The 26814-nt window shown below is 47.2% G+C and overlaps 1 protein-coding gene across 8 annotated transcripts in view; it reads left to right on the plus strand.

Moving 5' to 3' along the window:
* The window catches only part of PPP1R12B (protein phosphatase 1 regulatory subunit 12B), a 142242-nt gene that overhangs the window by 74335 nt on the left and 41093 nt on the right, over nucleotides 1-26814 (plus strand). For all 8 annotated transcript variants that reach the window (XM_068419401.1, XM_068419403.1, XM_068419398.1 and 5 more), the window contains 5 exons: nucleotides 6306-6396; nucleotides 6853-7020; nucleotides 7739-7922; nucleotides 8486-8598; nucleotides 10175-10219. In XM_068419401.1, the coding sequence (XP_068275502.1) occupies nucleotides 6306-6396; nucleotides 6853-7020; nucleotides 7739-7922; nucleotides 8486-8598; nucleotides 10175-10219 (601 nt within the window). The remainder of the gene's footprint in view (nucleotides 1-6305; nucleotides 6397-6852; nucleotides 7021-7738; nucleotides 7923-8485; nucleotides 8599-10174; nucleotides 10220-26814) is intronic.

The raw sequence follows: 26814 nt of genomic DNA on the forward strand, positions 1-26814 counted from the left end.
TACATATGTATGATGAGGATTTTTGAAATTACTGCAGTGTTTGGAATAGTGATATTGTACTCTTAAGAAAGGCTGTTCTGAACATTTTAGAGTCTGAGTATCTGTGTGGCTGTCCCTATGCTCAACGAGCCTTTTTTGTGTGCAGGAAGCCCCGCCTGTGCCTGGCTCCCTCTCCCCGTATTATCCACAGCTGGAAGAACCAAAAGTCTGTCCTGGCTTCCAGGAAAACTGTCACTATAGTTTCTAGTCTAGTGAGTGTAGTTCAGAGTCGCTCCTGAACTAGAAAGAGAATTTGGGCTGAGGTGAGAGGAGTCAGAGGGGGCCAGCGGAGCGGCTCCTGCCCGCGGCAAGCTTTGCTCTAGAAGACCCACATCAAGCATAGCCCCAGCTCATGGCCCATGGCACCGCGTTCGCAGAGCCCAGACACCCTGTAGTTACCGTCTGCCAGCTCGTGTTCTTCCTGCTCTTGCTACGGGAACGTGGGGTTATTGGAGAAGGACGTGATGGGGATGGAGGGAACCCATCGTGGCCCACTACAGCTCGAGGGGTGTGTGTCTCAGTTTTTGATGTGCTGACAGCAAGACAAAATGCCTTGAATCCGCTTTGACAAGGGGGCAGCTGTGATATTTAATGAACATTTAGCTTCCACATTTGTTGCCGAGTTATTACGTACGTAGGTGAGTGTCCTTTAGGCCAGGGCTTTCCCAGGGCTGGGGCGCTGAAGGGTGAGACGTAAAACTTCAAGTTTTACAGATTCTTGGTGTTCCCTCTCAGGCTGGGTGATGTCGTTCTGCCAAAGGACCCCGCGTGGTGGTAGATGGTGTTTGCCACAAATGCTTCGATCTGTAAGTGCTAGAAGGAGTTCAGGAAGGAAAGGAAGGAGACCAGCGTTGGAAAAAGATTATCAGAAGCTTCTGTGTTTCTTGGAGAAATTCATGATCTTTTCCTGCTGTCTGTGCGACAGTTAACAGGGGATTGTCGTTTCTTTTTCTGCGTCATTTACCCTTTGCTTGGGAGGGGTTTCTCTCCACAGTATGTTCTTTTTTGTTTGTCTCTGGCACAGGTTCTCTAACATACAGATCTGCTCTTATATTCTTGGTTTAGCAGCTTGTGTATCCAGGCTTTCTATTGCCTGATTGAATCTATTTGAATCTCCTCCTCACTTAGTATTTTACTGCAGCTCCTTTTGCCTTGAGATGGTGACGAGCAGTCAGGATCCATCCTTCTGTGTTGCACTGTCCTGAGTAAACGAGTTCACAGAAAATAGGTGTTTTCTTGAGAATAGAATCACAGACTGGTTTGGGTTGGAAGGGACCTTAAAGCTCATCTCATTCCACCCCCCTGCCACGGGCAGGGACACCTTCCACCAGACCAGGTTGCTCCAAGCCCCATCCAACCTGGCCTTGAACACTGCCAGGGAGGGGGCAGCCACAGCTTCTCTGGGCAACCTGGGCCAGGGTCTCACCACCCTCACAGCAAACAATTTCTTCCTCATATCTCATCTCAATCTCCCCTCTTTCAGTTTAAAACCGTTCCCCCTCGTCCTATCACTCCATGCCCTTGTCAAAAGTCCCTTTCCAGCTTTCCTGTAGCCCCTTCAGGTACTGGAAGGTGCTAGAAGGTCTCCTTGGAGCCTTCTCTTCTCCAGGCTGAACAGCCCCAGCTCTGTCAGCCTGTCTCCATAGCAGAGGGGCTCCAGCCCTCTGAGCATCTCCGTGGCCTCCTCTGGACTCGCTCCAACAGCTCCGTGTCCTTCTTCTGTTGGGGGCCCCAGAGCTGGACGCAGCACTGCAGGGGGGGTCTCACGAGAGCAGAGCAGAGGGGCAGAATCCCCTCCCTCGCCCTGCTGGCCACGCTGCTGGGGATGCAGCCCAGGACACGGTTGGCTTTCTGGGCTGCCAGCGCACGTTGCCAGCTCATGGTGAGCTTCTCATCACCCACCACCCCCAAGTCCTTCTCCTCAGGGCTGCTCTCAATCCATTCTCCACCCAGCCTGTATTTGTGCTTGGGATTGCCCCGACCCCCGTGCAGGACCTTGCACTTGGCCTTGTTGAACTTCATGCGGTTCGCACGGGCCCAGCTCTCAAGCCTGTCAAGGCCCCTCTGGATGGCAGAGGAAGAATAGGAAGAATTAAATTGGAGCCAGATTCATCATTCAGTTCCCAGCTTTTTTCCTAGCTAACACACAAACCCAAAGCTCGTAGCTCTCTCGTGGCAGGAGGACACACTTGTCTCTGTCTCTGGGAACTATAAACTTCTGCAGTGTTTGTGCTGACTCTCACGGATGCATCTCTAGCAATTTGTATTCTGCTGCTTGTACTTGCAACCAAAACTCTGGGAAGAATCTGTTCTGCTTTGTGCGTGCCATGAGCTTGGCGTGATGGCTGCCCTTATTTCATGTATTTCTTAGAGAAAGCTTATTGCAAGGAAATATAATGCATAGGAGCATTTCTTTGAAGATCTGCTTGGATCATGTGATACTTGCTTGAATTAACAGGATGACATAGATACTGCACTTTAGCAAGCACCGTGTTTCTTGAAAGCGTAATTAAAAACTCTCTGGGTTGTTTACAGACAGCCTCGTACCCTGTTTGCTGTCTGTCCCCTGCAGCTTGCTGTGATCTGCAGTTTTTCTGCTTTGGAGAGCAGCGTATTGCTCGCTCTCCCTCTGTCATCAGCCCAGCCCTGCTTTGTGGCTGCAGCAGACTTGCCATCTCCTTTCAATGAATTTGTTCTCTCTTTCTTTCTTTCTTCCATTCCATTTAGCACACTCGGATCTCTTAAAATTCCGCTCGTAAGCAAAGTGAAGCGTCACCTAAATTGTAAAATCTGTCTTTATCCTCCCTCCCTCCCCCAAAGAAAAAAAACAGAACACAAAAAAGCCCCAAGTAGAGCAGAAATGTGATTGAATTGCCAGCAAGGATGGTGTCTGCTCTTTGCATTTGAAATATTTACAGCACAGCCACCTTCTTTCATCACCAGGAAAAGGCTGTGGCTGCAGAAACCAGCTCTGTCACTGTGCAGTGGCTCTGCCGACTTGTTTCCGAAAATTCAGTTATCTCATGCTTGTAAAATGGCTTTGGGTGAGCTCCAAGAAATGGGGAATTGTGTAAATGGAAAGAAACCAAAAGTCAGCGATGGGTAAAGGCTGCAGCCTAAACTGAGCTGCTCTGACTTGCAAAATGTGCTTGTCTGAGGATTAAGTCACTGTTACAGGTTGGACACCCAGAATTGCTGATGGTGTTTAACATATTCCTGTTTTTCTGTAAATTCTGGGAGAGCAGGGGAAAAAAGTCTGGGAGGATGATGGGGTAAGAGACACACAATGGTTTTTCTCTTGCTGTGTCCATGCAGGCTGTGTCTGTACGCTCTTGTACGCAAAGCTGTAGCTGAACACTGACACGAGGGAAATCCTGCAGCCTCGCTGCGCTCTGCGAACCCCCCTTCTGACCCTGCCACAAACCCTCCTCGGCTCGGCACAGCACGCCCGGCCTCCTGCTCAGGAGCTGATGCTGGGCTGTTCGCCACGGATTTGCCTAACCTTTTCTTGAAACTACTTTGAAAATCTGCTTTGTCCTCTCACATCCAGTGGCAGGGAATTCAGTATTATTTTCTTCTGTGTGCAAAAGTACTTGAGCCGCTGTGAGTACCAGGAGTGTTCCTCAACAAGCACAATGTGGCCCACTGCAGATGTGCTGTTGTGTGGGATTAATTCCTCCTCGGGCAAAGGCAGGTCTCATCATTCCTCCTTTTATTCCCTGTCATATATGTGTAGCTCCTACACGCCTGTATCCTCGTTGCAGAGTATTAACACGCCTGTGTCCTCGTTGCAGAGTATAAGACGTAAATTCCACCGATTCAGAGCTGGTGCAGTAAACTGTCCACCTTACTTAGCTACAAATTTACTTGGTTTATATGTTTCAAGAACTACTTATTTTTTTTTTTTTACGACTGCTCTGAACTCAATTTACAGTCTGTTTTGCAAATGCATTCTTCTTGTAGGTGGCTTATTACTTCTGGGTGCTGTGCAAATAGCAGCTATTCTACTTGTGTCAAAAGCTGCAGAAAATGCTTATTGTTTCCGTAATGTGCCATTACGTGGGTAGCACATGTGCACTGCATAAAGGAGAGCAGGAGGGAACTACTCGTCTGCACAAACAGGAGTTGCACAGCTTTCAACTATGAAACAGCAGCTCTTTTTGGTCATGAAACAGCGAGTTCTTGGGAGGCAATCATCCCTCTGAATTTTAGGTGCTTCCCGGGTTGGCGTATCCATCACAGCTCGTGTGTCTGTCTGGATAATCAATGGGAAGCACTGAGCTCCTCTGCAACGCCTTCACATGATCTGTGCTGGAGGCTCTTTGGGAAGGTGATAAATTGCGCCCTGGAAGTGCAGCTTGGTGATCCCGGCCAGCTCGGGTGTAGACATCTCCATTGCATCTCCCAAAGCACAAGTCATCTCCTCCACAAGTCTGCAGTGCAGGCATCTCCAACACAGATCACAGAATCAACCAGGTTGGAAGAGACCTCTGGGATCATCGAGTCCAACCATTGCCCTGACATCACCATGTCAACTAGACCAGGGCACTAAGTGCCATGTCCAGTCTTTTCTTAAACACATCCAGAGATGGTGACTCCACCACCTCCCTGGGCAACCCCTTCCAATGGCTAATGACCCTTGCTGAAAAGTAATGTTTCCTAATGTCCAACCTGAACCTCCCCTGGTGAAGCTTGAGGCTGTGTCCTCTTGTCCTATCGCTGGTTGCCCGGGAGAAGAGGCCGACTCCCACTTCACTACAACCTCCCTTCAGGTAGTTGTAGACTGTAATAAGGATGATCCATCCTTTGCACTCTCCTTGTACTCTTTGGAGATCAGGGGAGTTTGGGGCATGATTTATCGGGTCAAATACACCAGTTTCAGGTGAGAAGACTCTCACGTGTGCCCCACCAACACTTGAAGTGTGAGGTGACCAGCTCCCATGGATGTACCTTCGAATAGTCCAAGGAACCCCCCGTTAGGTGATACGTATCTCTGCTGAGTGCTGGAGGTCAGTCTGTGTTTGGCTCAACAACTCAGTTGGCGCTGAGCACAAGATCGTGAAGGTGGATCAAAGCCATCATGGTGGATGGTTTTAGAATGATCCAGATTTTGTGATTCTTCGAGGTTTTGTCATAGCGCAGCAAAGTCAGTAATCTTCCTAATAAATGTCTTAACTTACTGGATCAGACGCAAAATCTGTTCAGCCCGTTGCCTTTTCTGTGAAAGTGGTCTGTAGTGGAGAACCAGGAATAGAGTCCAAGGACAAAGTAAGCTCATTCCTTGATAGATCTTCACCCCTCACTTGGCTCATTATTCTTTGAACGTATCTAGATCTTTGATACTCTGTTAACCCGTGGCAGTGACAGACCTACAAAAGAACATCGCATTTCAGGCACCCTCATCCTTGTACGGTGGGACAGTGTTAATAATCATTCCCTATTAACCAGGCTGAAGAGTCCCATCTAATTAATCTTTCCTAAGATGGAAGCCACTCTGCCAATATGGAAATCAGATTTACTGCTGTGCGATCCCCGACTCTGCGGGAGCACTGCTGAATTCCTCTCCAGTCCGTTCACAGTGAACACCAGTGCAGGGAGTTCAGTTGATGTATTTTCATGTGAATAATTCTTTTTAAACCTCCCCAGTTTAATGAAATCCGTGGCGACCAGCTCTATATTTTAACTGCGTGTTTTTCAGTACGAAGAGACTCGGTTTACTCCAGTGTGTGAAGGTCACTTCTTTAATTTCATAGCTTTTTTCAAGGTGTTTTGTCTCTATGAGATGCCTGCAGTTCAGCTGGTTTCTGGCATGATGGCTTTCATATTGATGAAGACAGCAGATTGCAGGAATATGATCGTGAATATAATGACAGGAAGGAGGCTCTGAGGAATGTGCCAGTGCAGGATTTCTGTTCTTGAGATCTTTATCTGAGGTGGCTTGGGTTGGTTTTTTTTTCCTAATGATGCAATTAGACATGGAATGGGACAAATAATATACTAAATAGTTGCACCCTTTTTTAACAGAACGTGTCCAACACTAAATGGTTTATTTAGAGACTCTACGGAGAATGTAATGTGAGCATTTGTACATCATATGCTCATGAGAAGGTTGTCCTAAAGCAGAAGATGACAGTAGACTTGGTAGATGGAGCTAAAATGATTTTTGTCCCTATGAAAGAGAATAATATCTCAGCTCTGGAGCTCGCAGAGACAGGAAGGCAGAGCATCTGTTTTTATTTCAACCTCTTCTGCTCTTTTTTTTTCAGGTCATATCTGACTCCGGTGCGGGATGAGGAAGCAGAATCCCTGAGGAAGGCACGATCCAGGCAGGCCCGGCAGACTCGCAGGTCTACACAGGTAAAGAAAAGAAATACTCACGTTCGTGTGTAGGATGATGAGAACCGATGTATAATGAGGCGAGATTTTCTTCTGCTCTGACGTTACTACTTAGGACGAGGGGCTTGTCTACCCTCACTGTTAGAGAGGTTCTGGCAACAGTTCCTGCAAACGGTTGTTGCAAAACACTCCCCCGAGCGCACACGAGTTGGATTTCAAAGTTCTCGTTTCGGCAGTGTACCTGCCTTTTGGTTTGTAGCTTGATCACTTATATTTGGGTTTCTTTGAGTCAGTGATGAGGTGGGTACACTGAGCAATGTGTTAAAGGCAACAGAATTCTTTTCTTTCTGGTAGCATGACGGTAAAACACTAGCCTGGGCAGGTATGAGCCTGCTGGGTGTTTTAAACTGACCTGGAAGACTTGAAATCTAACTGTGTAAGTTTAAAAATTCTCTCTGTCTCTTACTTTCTCTCCAGGGTGTGACGCTGACAGACCTTCAGGAGGCAGAGAGAACCTTCAGCCGGTCTCGGGCAGAGCGGCAAGCTCAGGAACAGCAAAGTGAGAAAGCCGAGAGCACTGAGCCTGCTGAGGACAGCGAGAGGCAGGAGACCCGGTCACGGTGGAGCAGAAATACGGATGAGGAGGTGATCCTCCTGGCCTCACTTCTCATTGTTTCACAGTTCATGAAAGCATTTAGGATAGCTGAGATGAGGAGAAATTCCTTGGGGGTTTATTTTAAGGGGGTGCAGACTTGCTGGAAAGAAGTAATGCTGAGGAGTAGTGCCTCACCTCAGCGATCCGCACGAGGGTTGTGGGTATGTAGGTGTTAGAGGTTAGCTGTTCCTTTCCTCTCCGCTGGGAATTTCACTTTTCTGTCTCTTGCCGGAAAATAAAATGGTGTAAATCACAGAAAGTGGAATGATAAGGCTAATGATAGAAATGTGGCCTGGATCCCTCCTTGCTGTGCAGGCTGGGCTGAGGCTTTGTGTTGACATTTTTCCACAGATGTTCTGTGTGTGATGGAAAGCGAGAGAGACCAGTGTTCTCCCCCTGCCATCACTGCTGGTTTTTTACTCTAAATCATTCATTTCTATCAGATAACTTGTTTGTTCAGCTATTGGCTGTAGGGACAGAGATTGATCCCAGACTTCCCAGCAATGGGAAGGTCCTCTGACATCATAGGTGTACAATGCTTTTAACATTCATCCCAGTCTGATGGAATGAACCCGATCTGGTGGATGGAGGTGATCACTTCCAGCAGCAGTGAAGAAAACATTGCACTCTAAACCAGTTCCCTGAAATCCCAGATCTGCTAGTTCCTCTTCATTCTGCTAACTTTTTGTCGTGGTTCTTTGTTTGTAGACTGTCTATCGGCGATTAAGGTGCCCAGTACAACCAGACAAACCTACGACACCTGTATCTCCTTCAACGTCAGCACCTCTCCTTTATACAAGTTCATACCTGACTCGAACAAATAAGTATCTAGGTCTTGACTCTGTGAATCCAGCAGACTTCAGAGGTGCAACCACAGAGATGGAGAAAAATGGTATGTACCCAGGAGAATGGAGAACAGTCAAAGCTCGGGGATTTTCATGAGTTTTCGAACTTTCTATGTGTACAGACAGAGAGAATAAGTTTACTTGTTATTCTGAGGGGAGCGGTATGGGGAGCTGCCATGTCACCACACAAATGTTACTTGTTTAAATGGAAATCCTAATGTAGGATACAGCCTATTGCTTGTAACAGAGAGGGATAAAAAGATGTTTTCCATTTTGGATAAGTAAATGAGATAGTAATCCATGGAGCGTTTGCATCTTAGAGCTGGGGGGAGCGATTCCACTAGTGCAGTTTGTTTTCAGAATAGGAGTAAGTCGGGATGATTTGGGGAGAGCAGACAGGTAGGGTAACCTCTCTGGGCTCTGATAAAGGAAGGAGTGTGAGTAACCAGATGTAGTAGGGCACTGAAATTCCATTTCATTTGTTTTAAACTCCTGTGTAATATAACACAAGCCAAGATGACCTTGATCAGCTCAAAAAGAACCCCAGTACCTTAGCAAAAGCACAGACGTAAATCACTGAAACCAAAGCAGTCTTTCTTTGCTTGGCCAGAGTGTGAAGATCAGGATTTAGATGACAGATCTCCGAACAAACAGTCAATCCGAGAGAGGCGGCGGCCAAAAGAGAGGCGAAGAGGCACCGGCATCATTTTCTCGACAAAAGATGTAAGTTTGAGTTCCTTAGAGAGGAGAAGCTCATTCTGTCATATTCAGCGTGAATTTCCTTCTAATTCCAAGCTTCAGATTTTTTTCCAAGTCAGTTGATTTCCCGTTAGTCCTTCCCTCTCCAACTCTACTTCAGACTGGCACTTCCAAAGGAGTCGCATCCCTGTTTGGCCCGTGTAAAACCCAAGCAGCAGGCTCTGGGAAGCTTGTTCTTGAGCCATAAATCAGTGTGTTCCTTGCAGAGTAGTGAAAGAACCCACATGGGAGAGAGAGATTAGAAGTCTAGTTTCTTTGGAAGAAGGAGGTGACGAGCCACTGGAAGTATTTTCAAATTCTTCTGAACCCAAATTTCCTCATAGGCCCCCTAAAAGGAAGACAATGAGGAATAAAACCTGTGTCTGGATCCCCCCTGCCCAGCACCAGAGAGCACACACAGAGTAAATGCAGAAGAGCTGTCTGTGTCGTGGTCATTTCTCTTAGTCCTGGTTTCAAAAGGATTTCTTCAGTCTGAGGGAAGAAATCCAGCCCTCCAAACCTTGGTTAGAGGCTCAGGTAGGAAAATAGATCACATTTTTCAGGAGAGAATAGGTATTATGAAATCATGGTTAAGAAGTCTGCAACAATTCTAGTCCAACTATGGACGTACAGCCTTCCTCATACACCTCAGGGGCAGAGGCTTCCTGCACAATACAATGAGAAAAAAAAAAAACAGTGGTCTTCCCTGTGGCAACAGTAGATATATTGAATATTTGGAGTTACAGACAAGTTGAATGGTCCTGCTGGAAACCTCAGAATTTCTATTGAAAGACTTGCCACAAACGCCCCCTTTTTATTGTTTTCAAATGATTCTCACATTTTTTCGCTTGCATGCCAAATGTGATTTTTTTTTTCTTATTTTTTTTTTTAGTTAAATGCTTTACAGCTTGCCCAGTTGTCTACTGGATCATTGTAGCAATATTGCTAGCTTCAGAGCAGAAAGCAAATCACTTCTTAGAGTTTTAGTTCGTTTCCCCATTGTCTCCATACAAAACTGCAGCTACAACTTCTGAAGCACCTTGAGTTCCATACGGAGTCAGATGTGGTGCCGTGGTAGTTCACCATTGCTCCGTGAAATCCTGGAGCTGTTACGAAGAGGCAGTGGTTACGGAGAGGCTGCGTAAGTGCAAGCTCTCTGGGAGGACTTGTCTTTTCTCCTGGAGTCTAATTGAAGTGGAGGATGTTCTTTGAAAGTCAATATTATGTCAACATTTTGGATAGACAGTCTTCCCAAGGGTCACATTTGTTCCTTGAGTATGTTAAGGAGTGTTACACCTTCTCCTACTGACTCTGGAGGAGCATTCAAATTGCAGTAGCCAGCTCAAGAGAGTAATTGTGTCCCCAGTACCAAGATCTTCTAAATGGCCATTAGGTTACCAAACCTTATCTGAGAATCAGCCAAAAGCATCCAGACAGGCATTTCTTTTGAAAGACGTGGTCTTAGCTGTAACATCCAATCATAAGGAATATCTTATTTTCCTGTGATAAAATTTTATTGTCTCGGAGGCTGCCTGATTATGTGATTTGCTTTTCATCCTAGGATGATGATGAAGTTGATGGAACTGAGGAGGTGAAGGAAACTCGGGTGAGTGAAAACATATGTCTAAATAGTTGGTGTTTCTCTCTTGAGTGTTGGTGGCAAGAAGTCTTCTATGGCTTTACTGTTGTTTATACGAGAGGTTCAGGCTCTGTTCAGGAGCTGAGTATGAACTGGGAGGTCGTTCCAAGTAATAAATTGCTTACTGATTTGTCGTCTGAAAGATAAAGAATATCTACAGACTGGCCTAAGTTCAAAAGTTGGCTCTCTGAGAGCTGCCTAGGCAGCTGTCAAACGTGGAGGGACTGGAGCAGAAGCAGGGGTGAGTGCCTTACTGAGAGCAGTGTCGGACGCCGTAGCGGCTGGGGAGCGTGGCTGGCAGGTGTCCCAAGGAAGGTGTGTGACCTCGTATCTCAGAATCGCCCTGACGCTGTTGTTTTGGACAGTATGTTTTATATTTCTAAAATCTGTGCTCTTGTCTCCTCATGGGTTTGTTTTCTTGTGGGAAATTGTCTTGGCAAGCAACACATCAAAGATTGTTCATTGTTGCCCTGTTCTTGCAATAGTGTCATTATCCTCTGAGGCCCTTCCTTTCTTTTTACAATAATTATTGAGTCCTTCCAAATTGCCTTGGTTTCTTTTGTTTTTGTCTGTCTTTGCCTAAAACATATTTGAGCCTGACAACATGACTTACTCGGACAATGTTAAAGCTAAATACATTTCCAAGCTATTAAAGCATGACATGCTAGACCTGGGAAAAATAACAAATTTAAGGTTGCGCAGGGGTCAGCCTGCTTGTGTGACGTTTAATCTTTGCCAGCAAATGTTGAGCTGATGGTAGGGTTTCCACAGGCTTTGCAATTCAGTACAGCGATTGAAGCATCATTTTATTGAAAAGTTAACTGTTTTTGCTGAAAATTTTCAGTAATGCTCTTCAGAGTGTATTTTTGTTTTTCTTTTGCAATACTCGGTCAAAACGGGGCAAAGCCATGGTGAGCCTTGTGGGGACCAGAGACTCATGCGGTGCTGGGATGGCTCTTAGCATGTGCTTACCTTTCAGTGCCAGCCTTTGCTTCCCCGATGCTTACTTGGCAACGTAAGCATGTACTTACCATGGAAGCACCACCTGCTTGGAGTAGCCCAGCTCTTCCCACAGCAGTTTCTGTTCATAGTAGTACGCAGGTTTGTTAGATCTTCCACTTAACCCTGCATGAAAGATTCAGCCGTTCATTGTCCTTAACATTGTTTTGACATTTCTGCCGTCTCACTGTAAGACTGAAGGAGGGGTATTTTGTAATGTGGAAAAAGCAATAATAGTAGGGACACCTTGTATCCAGCAGTCATGTTTTGGACTTGCTGGGAATGTCTTGTTCTTCTGGGAAGTCGTCCCAGATCAGGTAATTAAAACAAGAGTATCTTGACCAAAGAGTGAAGGGTCTGGAAAACAAGTCTTTTGAGGAGCGGCTGAGGGACCTGGGGGTGTTTAGTCTGGAGAAAAGGAGGCTGAGGGGAGACCTTCTCGCTCTCTACAACTGCCTGAAAGGAGGGTGTAGCGAGGAAGGTGTTACTGTCTTCTCCCAGGTAACAAGTGACAGGAAGAGAGGAAACGGCCTCAAGTTGCACCAGGGGAGGTTTAGATTGGAGATCAGGGACAATTTCTTCCCCAAAAGTGTTGTCAAGCACTGGAACAGGCTGCCCAGGGCAGCGGTGGAGTCCCCATCCCTGGGGGGATTTAAAAGCTGTGTAGATGTGGTGCTGAGGGCCATGGGTTAGTGGTGGCCTTGGCAGTGCTGGGTTAATGGTTGGACTCGATGATCTTAAAGGTCCTTTCCAACCAAAACCATTCTGTGATTCTGTGATCTGAGGCTGCAGGTTTGGAGGCTGCCTAGAGTCTAGTCCTAAAATTGCTGAAAGAAAACTATTGTGGACAGTCCTCACCACGCTTGTAAACGGGTAAACTGCACTTAGTAAGAACCCACCGTATGTTCCTGCCCAAAAATTCAGGGTCACCCAGTCTCTTACAATTAATGATGCTGGTTTTCCCCACATTAATAGCAAGGAGTCCTGTTGTCTCATACTTCCCACGGTTTTCTTGTGGGTTCCTATCTAATAGCAGAGAATCTTCCCTTCACTTCCCTTGGCCCCTTTGTGCACGTGCTTTGTGACAACAGTCCCCCCTTTTCTTACACACCTCACGTACGTTAGACCCTGTTTTAGACTCTCCTCCCACTGTGCTGGTGCTGTTTTTCCCATTATCCCAGTCCTCTTGTTTATATCCTGTTTCCAGTTCATTTTCTTTACAGCATGCCTCCAGCATCATGTCACTTGGTCAGTCTTCCCTGCTTTATTTCACATCCAAAGCGGCGAGATCGCTGTCCTGCTAACTGGCTGTCGGTTTGGCAAGAGTCACGGAGCAGCTCCTCGCTTTCAGTTCTGGTACCAAGCAGGAAGTACGATTAATAATCATTAATTCAACCATAACAATACTAATAATTCTAGAGTGGCAGGTGCCACCGTTAGAGTTGTGAGCTTGAACCCAGTGAAGTGTCCCATTTTAGCTGCAGACCCCCAAAGACTCCTGATTTTATACAAGCAGTTATTTTTTTCCTCCAGCATTTGTATCTTGGCCCATTGTAGGAAGATTTTCACAGGAGCCAAAAAAGCCCCTACTTGAATTCCCTCCTCCAAACTCTGCTGGAGTTTAGCAAAGGAAAGGTAAATGCAATTTTTTTTTTAAAAAAAAAAGGAAAAGGAGCAAATACATGTTGTTCTAATTCTCAGAAGTGGATGAATTATCTTGGCTGAAACTTAGGAGCACCAGCGTGGGAAACCAGCCCAGACGCTTTGGCTGAGCTTTAGGCAACTGCGAGCGGTCTCGTAATGGGATGTGTCAGGCAACCTTCATGTGTTTTGCTACCGACCCCGCCTCTCTCCTGGTGATGCAGACTGCTTGGATGCGGGGTGGAAAGTTGGAAGAGCAGACAGTGTTTTATTGTGGAATAAATGTTCAAGGGCACAAAACTTCAGCTGGAAAAAGCCTCTGGGGAAGCAGCTTTAGGAGAGGTTTTTTTGTTCCGCTGGGAAGGATTTGGTCGGTCTGGGGAGTCCTGAGCTCAAACTAGAGGTGGGGAAAAAAGCTTGGCCACAGTCTAGGCACCATTTCTCAGTAAGTAAAAATTGCAAGAGTCTGAAATCACGTTAATACCAGGCGGAGCAGTGTGGGTAGACTGGCATTAGGAAAACTTTCCTGGCTCCCTGCAAGCCAGGGACTGTGAAATATCAGCGAGAACTCAGTCGTGGTGGGGCCGGTGAGTATGAATAGAGTACAAGCAGTGCAGAGGCAAATGAGCAGCTCTAGTCTGGGATGCAGCATTTGGAGGGAGAGAATGGTCCGATGTTACATCTTGGAGAGGGTTTTCCTTATCCCCGTCTCTCTGGCTTTGGCTTACACCAGACTTCTGCCATTGCTATTACACAGCAGGAGAAATTGGGAACAAATTTGGAAGAAAAGTGTATTTTAAATGACGTACCATATATAACAGAAATAGAAACATGTTTGTAATCGTTTAAAGAGTTTTATCTCCTTGCATTGCTCTTTAGTGCCATTACAAATGTGCCTCACCCGTGTGTTAGTTCATCAAGGGAGAGCTTTAACTCCAGGGGAATGCACTGTGTGTCGTGTTGGTAAAGTAACAATTTCTGGGCAGTAAAAGTGTCAAAGAAAACATCTGTTCTCATGAACTTCCTCTCTAGGACAGTCTGCGTAGCACAGTATAAAACCCAGAGACATTAATGGCATTAACTTCTATGCAGGAATAATACGGAAATGTGTGATTATGGATTACAGTCACAGTGAGTGTATTAAATAGGCTACATTCTTGTCTCCCTATACTTTGATTTATGAAACACGAGTATTTTAAATTCTCCAAAACACTATTCAAGCCCACACCGGTTTGTAAATGTTACGTGTTCTGCCCAGTTGTGCTATTAACATGAAATCACCAGATGCAACTGGGTACTAACGAAAACTAAACCTCGATCTTACAAGGACTGAATTTCTAAGCTTGGTTCCATGAATTCTAAGGGAAGACCAATAAACTGGAAAATGCCTTATGCAAAATAAGTGTCTTAATGTTACAGCTCTTTCAGAGGTATGCCTTGAGAGTCCTGAGTTGGGTATGTTCTATTTCTTACCTATATTTTTGCTTTTAATGGCATTTTATCATCTACAGAGACTTCCAATTTAGCTTCCGTGATTGTGCTGTTTATCACATCCATCTTATAAAAAAGATAAACAGCTAAAAGATCAGAAATCCCTTTAGAGAGAGTGTTTTGTGCCTTGCCTGTCGTAGCCAGACTGCCCTAGGAGTCCTGTTTTATTTGGGATCCTGTACCCCAGATCCCCCTGTTCTATTTGCGCTCTTTCCCCGCTGCAGCGCAGCGCAGCGTGGTGCTGGGCAGGCTGGGGACGGGCCTGTGGACTGTCTTTTTAAGCTACAAAAGGCTCCGAGTCCTCCACTTTCTGGACTCAGACTGCCTAATATGGTAAGGTATGTCCTCAGAGGCTGCGCTGTTTTGCTGCGATACAAGGGAAAGTTGACAAGCAAAAGGGAACAAAATAGGTGAACTTCTCGCTGGCTGGCGAGGAAGTTAAATCTTTTTAATCTAGATAGCGCTGTATGGTGCTGTCCATCCTGTGCCTTATTGCTGCTAGCCCAGGGTCCCCTCTGGGGACAAAGGATACAAGTGTTTTTCCCTGGTTTTACCCTTGAATATTGACTTCTAGCATAGATGCGGCGTGACGTGGGAGGGAAGCCAGCTGGCCCGCGGCCAGGGGAACGTAGGTGGGACCGTGCGTCACTTGCTTGACTATAGTTAAAGTATAGAGCGCTTCATTATGTGCAGAATAAGGCTGGGAGAGATTGGCTCTGTTTCCTCCTGTTTATAAACAAAATGCTATAATGGGTTGTGTATGCTGCGGGGAAGGGAGATCATTAACATCTATAACTAGCAATAAAAAGTTGAGTCTGAAATAGCAGAAAATTGCTGCGAGAGCATGAGCTCACGTTCTGCCAGAGAGCTTTAAATGTGATGAAGAACAGTTTTGTTGTGGTCGTAGTGCCCTGGGTTCTTTGGGAGGTGGAAGGGGAGACACTATAGAAATGTAAATTCATTCTGCAAATAGTTCTACAAAAGATTTTCACATCTCTAGATGATTTGCCTCGTGAGTTCTGCAGCCTAATATGCTTGTGTTGGTTTTTCTTAACCTTCATGTTTTGAGAAGGGCATCAGACTTGCTGTCTACTATCCCTGTTGCTACAGCATTTAAATCATCAGCGTGGCTGCCCAGATCCTATTTGCAGCTCTGGGAAAACATATTGTTTGTGTTTAAAGCCAGGCAAGCCAAGCCGGCTACGTAGACTACAGGGTTACAGCTAAATGCGTTCAGGTTAATTCCTCTAATTCACCGAGCTGCTGAATTAGGAAGGTGTAATGTGAAGCAGTGTCCACGATGGAGATGAGTAACACAAAACCAGCTAAAATCTGATCTGTGAGTCCAAGGCAGGTGAAGCAAAACAGCGAGTCCTCCAGGAATGATTTACAAGGTCACAGACTCATAACTATTTAAGGTAACTTTATGCCTTAACTTCTTCTTTAGTAAATTACTCTCACAATTTCAATGTAGTCTGAGGTGACTGATCTTTCTCAGTTGTCAGCAAGTAATTTCTCCTGCAGCACTGGGGCTGAGGTTAGCAATGCGTCGGATACCCACCAGATACCTTGGCTTTTGCTGGCATTGCTGGGAGGCCTGCGCAGTCACTTCAGATTATCCCATTTCACGCCAGGGTCCTGTCCCTTTGCCGGCGTAGCAGCTATCTCAGAGGTGTCCCGGGATCCATTTGCTCCCTTCCCAGAAAGAACTGGGAGCAGTATGATGGATAGGGTGGCAGCAGGATCAGTGCCATGTGTACGCATCTCTCCACCTCCAGTGAAGTGTGGATGCAACACGGCCACTCCAGGAGACAGGACCAGTCACGTTCAGTGTGGCTGTTAGCCTAGACCCGTTGGCCTGAGGAACAGCATTGCTCCCTGGACCATATCCCAAAGACAGAATAAACCTATTATTTTACAGAATCACAGAATCCCAGCCTGGCTGGGGTTGGAAGGGACCTCTGAAGATCATCTAGTCCAGCCCCCTGCCCAAGCAGGGTCACCCAGAGCACGTTGCACAGGGTCATGTCCAGGCGAGGTTTGAATATCTCCAGAGAAGGAGACTCCCCACCCTCCCTGGGCAGCCTGTGCCAGGGCTCTGGCACCCTCACAGCAAAGAAGTTTTTCCTCATATCGAGATGGAAATTCCCGTGTTTCAGTTTGTGCCCGTTGTCCCTTGTCCTGTCGCTGGGCACCACTGAGAAGAGTCTGGCCCCATCCCCTTGACACCCGCCCCTGAGGTATCTGTGAGCATTGATAAGATCCCCCCTCAGTCTGCTCTTCTCCAGCTGAACAGCCCCAGCTCCCTCAGCCTCTCCTCGTAGCCGAGATGCTCCAGCCCTCTGACCATCTCTGTACCCTCCGCTGGACTCTCTCCAGTAGCTCCTGGTCTTTCTTGAACTGGGGGGCCCAGAACTGGACCCAGTTACTCCAGGTGTGGCCTCAGCAGGGCAGTGTAGAGGGGGAGGAGAACCTCCCTCGACCTGCTGCCCACACTTTTCCTCACACACCCCAGGACACCACTGGCCTTCCTGGCCCCAAGGGCACATTGTTGGCTCATGGGGAACTTGGTGTCCCCCAGAACTCCCAGGTCCTTCTCTGAAGAGCTGCTTCCCAGCAGGTCATCCCCAGCCTGGGCTGGTGCATGGAATGACTGATTGTGTTTATTTTTGACCTGAGGTTAACAACATATGTTTGTCCTTACACGTGTAATGGAGCATGATGTTAATTTTTGTTCGAAACTGTCAAACTCTTGTCTCATCATGACATGCTCAAAATTACGGCAAGGAAAAATATCTCTACCTGCTGAACTCCTTGTGGCAGGTTCTCTGTCCCTCTGGGAGCTGACGATCGTACTTTGTTGTCAGTCATTCAGCAGGCCGTGGGGAGGATGTCTCTCCTGATGTGGTTGAAGACACCTTCTAAAAAATTCCTGCAGCCAGCAGTAGATGTCTGGGTAGTCCTTACTGGCTGCATCGTGTTGGCCTGGCTGTCTGCCGCAGAGAATAGGTGAATTGTGCTCGGGCAATGGGAGATGGCTTCAGCAGAGGCAACTCGAATGTGCTCCTTTCCAGCCCTTCTCACCCATCTGCTGGTGGGTGGTTCTTTGTGGTGCCATGGCAAAGCCCCTGTGAAACCGATAGTCCTTGTTGCCTGGAAGTACCATGCAAAACAGTGCAGTCCCGTGTTTAGGTAGTGAATTATTTATCTCCCAGATACGTCCAGAAGGAGCGAAAAGCAGAAGCTGTATTGCCAGATGGCTAACAAGGAATTGAAGGGTAATCTAAATTTGTTTGGAAAACTGAAGTCAAAGTCCCTGGCAATAAAATATCCCTTGGAAGCTACCACTGTAGGAAAAATCCTGTGTTCCAGTGATGCAAGGGTGGTGATGCTGTTTGTCCCCCTCGTCTGTAAAAGGTCACTTTTTGTGTGAGTTTCTATCCTCCCACATGCTTCTCTTCAGAAAAAGCCTCACATTTGGGAAGTCATTTTTTTGCACTTGGACATGGAGTTTCCCTATGAGAAGTAACGTCGTTTGGCAGAAGCTACTTCATTATTTGGTATGTCAAGATGTAGAATCCTTAAGCTGCAAAACTCCTTCTTGGCAAGAATTTCCCACCAGCTTTGGTTTCATTCTCGCCTCGGCATGTTTTCGTTACTCATTTTAGTAGGTACCTAGCATGCAGCTGGTGCTGGGCAGTGTTGTGTGTTGGTTTTATATATATATATATGTGATTATATATAAATATGTAAAATATATTTATATATATGAATATATATATGTGATTCTGTCCCTCTGCTCCGCTCTCGTGAGACCCCCCCTGCAGTGCTGCGTCCAGCTCTGGGGCCCCCAACAGAAGAAGGACACGGAGCTGTTGGAGTGAGTCCAGAGGAGGCCACGGAGATGCTCAGAGGGCTGGAGCCCCTCTGCTCTGGAGACAGGCTGAGAGAGCTGGGGCTGTTCAGTCTGGAGAAGAGAAGGCTCCGGGGAGACCTTCTAGCACCTTCCAGTACCTGAAGGGGCTACAGGAAAGCTGGAGAGGGGCTTTTTACAAGGGCATGGAGTGACAGGATGAGGGGGAATGGTTTTAAACTGAAAGAGGGGAGATTGAGATGAGATATGAGGAAGAAATTCTTTGCTGTGAGGGTGGTGAGAGCCTGGCCCAGGTCGCCCAGAGAAGCTGTGGCTGCCCCCTCCCTGGCAGTGTTCAAGGCCAGGTTGGATGGGGCTTGGAGCAACCTGGTCTAGTGGAAGGTGTCCCTGCCTGTGGGAGGGGGTTGGAACTGGATGATCTTTAAGGTCCCTTCCAACCCAAAGCAGTCTGTGATTCTATGATATATATATAGGCTTTTTTTAATTGCTCCTAGATTTCATCCTTGGGAGTGAACATAACCTTCTGCACCACAATCTGCTGCTGTTGAAGGAAGGCCAGAAATAGGCTTGAAACATAGTTAGATGGCAATGTGTTGAAGTTATACATCTGTTTGGTCAGTGGCACTAGAATATTGCTTTGTGTCAGCCAACTGCTTCCACAGACGAGCTAACAGAATGGTTTTATTAGCCACGGAGTGGCTGAGGTGGGTGGGAAGTATGCAGAATCTGATGAATTTAGATAAATAGTCAAACGGATCATGAGTCTGTTGTGAGTGCCCCGAGATTTATATTTCTCTGTGTCATATTTTGGAAAGTCCCTTAGCTTGAAATAACTATGTTTACATCTGGTTCTTATTTTAGTGTTTGCTTTCCCAGTTTCCCTGACATGGCCTGTTAAGATCTTTGCAAATTTCTGCTGCATTCCTGCTTTGTCACTCAGCGTGTTTGTGCTTCTTCACCCTCTGTAAGAAAGCTGGATCGGGAAAGAGGGAACCTGTCAGTAAACACTTGCAGAGTGCAACTGCTTAACAGCTCAACTGGAAAATATTGTGTTCTAATGCTACTTAATGGTAGTAACTGGATGAAATCATTTGATTTGGCTTCACTAAGGGCAAATCGTGCCTGACAAATCTGGTGGCCTTCTACAACGGGGTTACAGCACTGGTGGGTAAGGGAAGAGCGACTGATGTCATCTACCTGGACTTGTGCAAAGCATTTGACACTATCCCATGTGACATCCTTGTCTCTACATTGGAGAGACGTGGACTTGATGGATGGACCACTCAGTGGATAAGGAATTGGCTGGATGGTCGCACTCAAAGAGTTATGGTCAACGGCTCGAAGTCCAAGTGGAGACCAGTGACGAGTGGTGTTCCTCAGGGGTTGATACTGGGACCGGTCCTGTTTAACATCTTTGTTGGCAACGTGGATAGTGGGATTGATGAGCCCTCAGCAAGTTTGCCGACGACACCAAGCTGTGTGAGAACAGCCCTGAGAAGAAGGGCTTGGGGATGATGGGTGAGGAGAAACTCACCATGAGCCGGCAACGTGCGCTTGCAGCCCAGAAAGCCAACCGTGTCCTGGGCTGCATCCCCAGCAGCGTGGCCAGCAGGGTGAGGGAGGGGATTCTGCCCCTCTGCTCCGCTCTCGTGAGATCCCCCCTGCAGTGCTGCGTCCAGCTCTGGGGCCCCCAACAGAAGAAGGACACAGAGCTGTTGGAGCGAGTCCAGAGGAGGCCACGGAGATGCTCAGAGGGCTGGAGCCCCTCTGCTCTGGAGACAGGCTGAGAGAGTTGGGGCTGTTCAGCCTGGAGAAGAGGAGGTTCCGGGGAGAGCTTCTAGCACCTTCCAGTACCTGAAGGGGCTACAGGAAAGCTGGAGAGGGACTTTTTACAAGGGCAAGGAGTGATGGGACGAGGGGGAACGGTTTTAAACTGAAAGAGGGGAGACTGAGATGAGATGAGGAAGAAATTCTTTGCTGTGAGGGTGGTGAGACCCTGGCCCAGGTTGCCCAGAGAAGCTGTGGCTGCCCCCTCCCTGGCAGTGTTCAAGGCCAGGTTGGATGGGGCTTGGAGCAACCTGGTCTGGTGGAAGGTGTCCCTGCCCATGGCAGGGGGTTGGAAGTAGATGGTCTTTGAGGTCCCTTCCAACCCAAAGCAGTCTGTGATTTTTGGCGTGAGCAATGCTCTAAACTGGACTTCTGAGTAGACAATGCAAAGCATCTCTCTGGATTTTATCATGCTGCTTTTTTGAACAAAACACAGTATCGAGTTTGTGAAAGAAGCCTGTCTGAAAAGACAGAGCCGGGTTTTGGGTGGACATGGAGCAAGTTATCTGTAGACATCAGTCTTCCCGCTGGCGTGTAGACATCGTGAGGATTATGGCATGAAAATACGCAGTGCTGGGGTGGCCCCAGGCCTCTGGGTTTGTAACCGTGGTTGCATTTACAGCCTTGAATGGAATCAAATCTGTGGTCTCGGAGACATTTATTTTTGGCAAAGCAGTCACCGCCACATGTGTCTCCTTCTAATGGGCGGCCGTTGCTGCAGTATTGTTTTATTGTTGCCGCTTATTGCTGCCATCGCCATCCATTGCTGTAACCTTCTGGAGATGACGAACTCAAGATAATGAAATCCTTCTCCCTCTTCTGCAGTCTTCTCTTTACGTTCAGTTCTCAGCCTCTCAAGTTGGGGAGGTCCCCAGAGGTGTCAGTGAACACCCCCCTGCTTCTCATCCTGTTACAAATGCTGGGTTTGAGTGTTCAAGGCACCTTATCTGTTCTTCCAAAAACTCAGTTCTTCTCCACAGAACTGCTGGAAGACTTCTCCTGCATGCATAATTTGACACTTATAGGTGCTAAAATGATGTTTCTGTGCTGAGAACGGTGCTTTTTAAACTCTTTTCACTACTGCTTTTTTATTTTCTATATTTGTAAGAAAGCAAAAAGAAAAGAATCCTGAACTTTTATATTTAAAATGTGCTATTCTCAGCCCACGCTAAAATTATCTGCTTCTGCTGCTCGATGCTAATCCAGGTATGCCTGATGGGTGTAGTATGCCTGATGGGTGTAGCTGCCAGCCTTTTTATTTAGTGATGGGAATAAAAAGTGGGGGAAGTATGATGCTATACGGGCAATTATAGACTGTCAGCTGCTGCGTGTGTGTTTGGGAGGAGAGGAAGAGCCTTTCCTTCTGCTCCCTACCCGCGAGCCGCAACGCCAGACCTGCTCCCGGGAATCCTCCTTGGGTGCACTGCAGATAAAAGCCTCTTTGCTTGTACGGTTTGTGTTCCATTTATGGCAAAGTGCTGCAGTGCCTTCGCAGCACGTTTACAACACAGCTTATTGCCTGCCCAGTAATTTCTTTGCTACAGCCCTTCAGCCTTCTGTTGAACAGAACCACTCCTGCCTTTTTCAGTTCTCAATAAGCCCCGCAAAGCTGTAATTGCACCTGTTAAAGCTTGCATTTAATTATGAAGTAATTTATTTACAGTGTTCTAAAGCGGTTTTTATATAGCATGTCTTTTCAATCAACTTTTCATTATTGAAAATAACAGTGGGTTGGGTGTTAGGGTGAATACAGCTGCTCCAGCTCGGCCCCTGAGCTGTCCCACACAGCGGCAGCCGCTCTTCAGCCCTCTGGGTTCTCACGGTGTATCTGCAGAGGGGATGACAGTTCCTAGATAACAGTTAGCTGGACCAAAAAGAAGGTTTATTATTACTTTTAACAACTGGCTTTTCATCGCATCTCCTGGGTTAAGTAACACTGCTGCTCATTCGGTTGTTATGCACCAAAAGGAACAGTTTCTGTACAGAACCAGCAGAATTTCTTTGCACAAGAAGTGATGGGTACAGTGAATAAAGATGTGAGAGCAGGAGGGTTAATGAGATTCAGCCTTTTCTTTGCAGGTGAATATTCCTTTCCAAATGTTTTGGGTAATAACTCTGGAGACTTTGTACTGCAAGATCATAGAACCATAGAATCGTTCCGGTTGGAAAGGACCTTTAAGATCAAGTCCAACCATTAACCCAGCACTGCCAAGGCCACCACTAACCCATGGCCCTCAGCACCACATCTACACGGCTTTTAAATCCCTCCAGGGATGGGGACTCCACCGCTGCCCTGGGCAGCCTGTTCCAGTGCTTGACAACCCTTTTGGGGAAGAAATTGTTCCTGATCTCCAATCTAAACCTCCCCTGGGGCAACCTGGGGCCGTTTCCTCTCATCCTGCCATTTGTTACCTGGGAGAAGAGACCGACCTTCCCCTCGCTACACCCTCCTTTCAGGCAGTTGTAGAGAGCGAGAAGGTCTCCCCTCAGCCTCCTTTTCTCCAGGCTAAACACCCCCAGGTCCCTCAGCCGCTCCTCATCACACTTGTGCTCCAGACCCTTCACCAGCTCCGTTGCCCTTCTCTGGACTCGCTGCAGCACCTCAAGGTCTTTCATGTCGTGAGGGGCCCAAATCTGACCCCAGGATTCGAGGTGCGGCCTCACCAGTGCTGAGTCCAGGGGGACGATCCCTGCCCTAGTCCTGCTGGCCACACTAGTGCTGACATAAGCCAGGATGCTGGTGGCCTTCTTGGCCACCTGGGCACACTGCTGGCTCATATTCAGCCACCATCAACTAACGCTCCCAGGTCCTTTTCCACCAGGCAACTTCCAGCCAGATCCCACACAGAGGAAGAAAGGACTGGTGTGCCGGTACCCGAGGTGCAGCAGTCACCCGTGCTGTAACCCTTCGTCTGGCTGTGGAGCTGGGCATGTTGAACAAACGGGTATCCCGGCTTGTCAGACCCAATCTCAGGTTGATCACAGGCTCTTCCTTTGCAGATAACAACACTCGTGTCTGATTTGGACATATCAGAAGACAAGTGCAAGGCAAGTAAGAAACTCTTCTAGGGACAAAGCAGTGGTACCATTTAGTGTGTGCAAAGACTGTGCGTTGTTTAGGGTTTAAATGATGACAAATATAGGACATCCTGAGGTGAAGGGAGTCACAGGATTTATTAAACTTTGCCCCCAGTATAAATGTTATTCCAAAGGGGTGGTGCAGTCTGCTTATACACTATGGATTTCAGTTTTGTATGCCAGTCCAGTAACATAAAGCAATAGGAAATCTAATCTTGACTCTGTTCTCTATAGCCCACGTCAACAGTTAATGGGTTTTTCATGTTTAAAATGAGTTTCTCTGGATTTTTTACAGAACGACTTCAGACCCAGAACAATTATTTTAGGGGCATACAGTGGCTTTGTAGCCTGGCTTTTCGAAACAACTGCCAGGATAGTTTATTTTGCTCTTTTTCTCCAGAGAAGTGTCATGTGAATAAATGTGGCTTTGGAATTAAGTATTGCATAAAATATGAATTACATATTTCAGTGTTTCCCTGGACTGAAACGTGACTCAACACCCAAACAGTGCACTCTCCTCCTGCAAGTGGGAAATCCAGAAGTGAGGGCTGTGAAGACTTTTAATTGAATAGCAAACAACTAAACTCTGTGGAAGGGGGTACCCATGGCGTTTGGGGTTGCATTAAGCAGTTAGGGGGGATTCTCTGCTTTGCAAGTGTCAGGTTGTGCGTGGAAGAGCATTGGTTGGCCATGGATGAGATAGTGCTGGAGACCTTCCCACAGCTCAGCGGTCTGTGGGGTTGTGTGCTGGTGGGGATGGTCCTTGGCTGTGTTTAATGTCACAGACGTAGCCAAGGAGGCCCTGCGGGAAGGTGCGTGGTGTGGAGAGCATCCTGGTGCTGTGTGGCCCCAGTTCATGTCTTCAGCTCAGCGCCCCCCATCAGCTTGTGTACCTGGAGATGCCAACATGCTCTCGAATACTTGCCGGCACTGGGGAGGTTTGGCTAGGAATGAAGTCAGCTGAATGGGAAGTGAGGCAGAGATGTACCCAGGAGTGTGGTAAACCTGATGTGGAAAATGACAGCTACGAGTTTGAGGAGATAGTTTTGGAATAATTAGTTCCAAAAATACCAACTACTCTCCCTCATCCTTCAAGTTTTATTAGAATTCTGGACTCCCAGGAGGGCTTCTCCTTCCCTTCTCCTCTGCACTCCCAGAGAACATACCGTGGGCTCACATCGCCCGTGAGCATCACTCTGCACCTCTGCCTTTAACTCCTAGCGCTGTTTCCCATTTTTGTCTGCTGCAGGTTGGAAAGTTACAGTGCTGCTTAAATTTATTTTATCAGTGTCACATTCTGCAGGTGAAGATTTTCAACACAGATAAAAAGAGTGGTTTTTTCCCCTTAAATATTTAGCTCAGGGCTTCATCCTCTTTCTTGGATATGGGTGCTTCCCTCTAACTGATTAAGAAAATCAGGTGCAAACACAGGTGCCATTACCAAAGGAGGGGAGAAGACAGCCACCTGAAAGGAGAGAGAAAGATGTCTGGAGTGATCGGTCAATGATTCTGTGATTCTACGATGAACTCATTACTAGCTCAGAGACCTGGATGCCTCAACACATGTGTGCAGAAGTGACGTGAGACTCTGAAGATGTCAGGACATCAGCTACCTTTTTTCAAGGATATGGGAACGTCAATAGTCCTTGTCACACATTGATGGGGGGGAAATTGCCGTGGCCAGCAGGTCAAGGGAGGGGATTCTCCCCCTCTACTCCGCTCTCGTGAGACCCCACCTGGAATACTGCATCCAGCTCTGGGGCCCCAACAGAAGAAGGACACGGAGCTGTTGGAGCGAGTCCAGAGGAGGCCACGGAGATGCTCAGAGGGCTGGAGCCCCTCTGCTCTGGAGACAGGCTGAGAGAGCTGGGGCTGTTCAGCCTGGAGAAGAGAAGGCTGCAGGGAGACCTTCTAGCACCTTCCAGTACCTGAAGGGGCTACAGGAAAGCTGGAGAGGGGCTTTTTAGAAGGGCATGGAGTGACAGGACGAGGGGGAATGGTTTTAAACTGAAAGAGGGGAGATTTAGATGAGATAATAGGAAGAAGTTCTTTGCTGTGAGGGTGGTGAGACCCTGTCCCAGGTTGCCCAGAGAAGCTGTGGCTGCCCCCTCCCTGGCAGTGTCCAAGGCCAGGTTGGATGGGGCTTGGAGCAACCTGGTCTAGTGGAAGGTGTCCCTGCCTGTGGCAGGGGGTTGGAACTGGATGATCTTTAACGTCCCTTCCAACTCAAACCAGTCTGTGATTCTAGTCAAGACCATAGCTCTAAGTACAGGAAATATACTATTTCATATAAATATAGGCAATATACTATACTATAGGACAGTTGTGCTGCTGTACTCAAAGATGAAAAGAACCTTTAAGGTGATTTTGCCCCGAAATACGCTGCGGCATGAAGTTAACAGTCTGGGCATTCTCAGGGGTTTGTGTCCAGTGGTTGTGGAAATGCTCATGGAAGGTGATTTTTTTTTTTTGCATATCTTTCTGATAGTTGTATAAATATTCCTTAGCAAAGGAAGCAGCACCACAGCTCTAGCACAGACCAGGCTGCTGGTTCTTACCGAGGAATATCCTTAACAGACAGAAACAGTCAGATGTAAACCATGACCTTGAAGATGACAGACATCAGGACGTGAGGACAGCGGCGCTGCAAAGGAAGAGCCGCGTTTCCTACTTACACAGGGGAAAACTTGAGAGTAAACCGTACAAAACGGCAGGATGAAACCCGTAAATTAGGCACCTTTGTTGAAATAACGATGAAACCCTGCGTGTTTCACCATATTGCATCTCTTCCTGCTGGCTTTCTCCTGGCTAATAAGGAGACTCATTCTCATGCCCACCCTTCTCTTTAAAATGAGTTATTGTCCACCAAGATGCATTTTGTCAGTCTGTGAGGCATCTGCACTGGATGACTAATTAACTTTTAATTAGTAGGGAATAGAAAGCTCAGGTTTTGTTTTGGTTTGAGGCTCAGGCTGGGAGTTCTGGGCTGAAATGTTGATTTTGGAGCTTTCCCACCCCTCCTCAGCATAAACGTGACCACGGAGGGATGCAGCAAGGGTTCATTTAGGACTTGGATGGGAGGGGAAGCAAAACCCTGCAATTTAGAGCTGTTGAACTCCACCTTGGTGACTAAGCTGGGCTTTGTCAGCCTGGTAATTGTGATTGAGACACTCCAGGCTGCTGGTGGCCACACGGGTTAGCCCAGTTTCTCTTCCTGGTTTGAAACCCCAGAAACTGAGAGTAGTGCGAAAGGATAACCCTGTGTGTGCAAGTTCTATAAATATGCATTTAAAATGTCTGAATTACCTTGTTGTCGCTGTACAGCTGAGTCAGACGACGGCTGGGAGAGGTGGAGGGTGGGGGTGATGAGTGCAACAGATGGAGGCTGGAAAGATCAAGGTCCTGCCACGGCCTCCTTGAGCAGCAGGGTGCCTGTCACTGCCTTCTTGTGTGTCTGGACTTAATTTCCATACCTTTAAAAGGGAATGCAGAAATATTGCCAGGCAGAATTAGACCTCTCCAAACTTTTTTTATTCCTCCCCTCCTGCAGTCAGTGAATAATGAATCCTCTCCTTCCTCATGTTGAGGTATGAAGTAGAAACCTGATCTCGAAGTGACTTTACTAGAGAAGGACACTCCAGCAGCCCCGTTG

Source organism: Nyctibius grandis, chromosome 27, assembly GCF_013368605.1.
Source record: "Nyctibius grandis isolate bNycGra1 chromosome 27, bNycGra1.pri, whole genome shotgun sequence".
Taxonomy (NCBI): domain Eukaryota; kingdom Metazoa; phylum Chordata; class Aves; order Nyctibiiformes; family Nyctibiidae; genus Nyctibius; species Nyctibius grandis.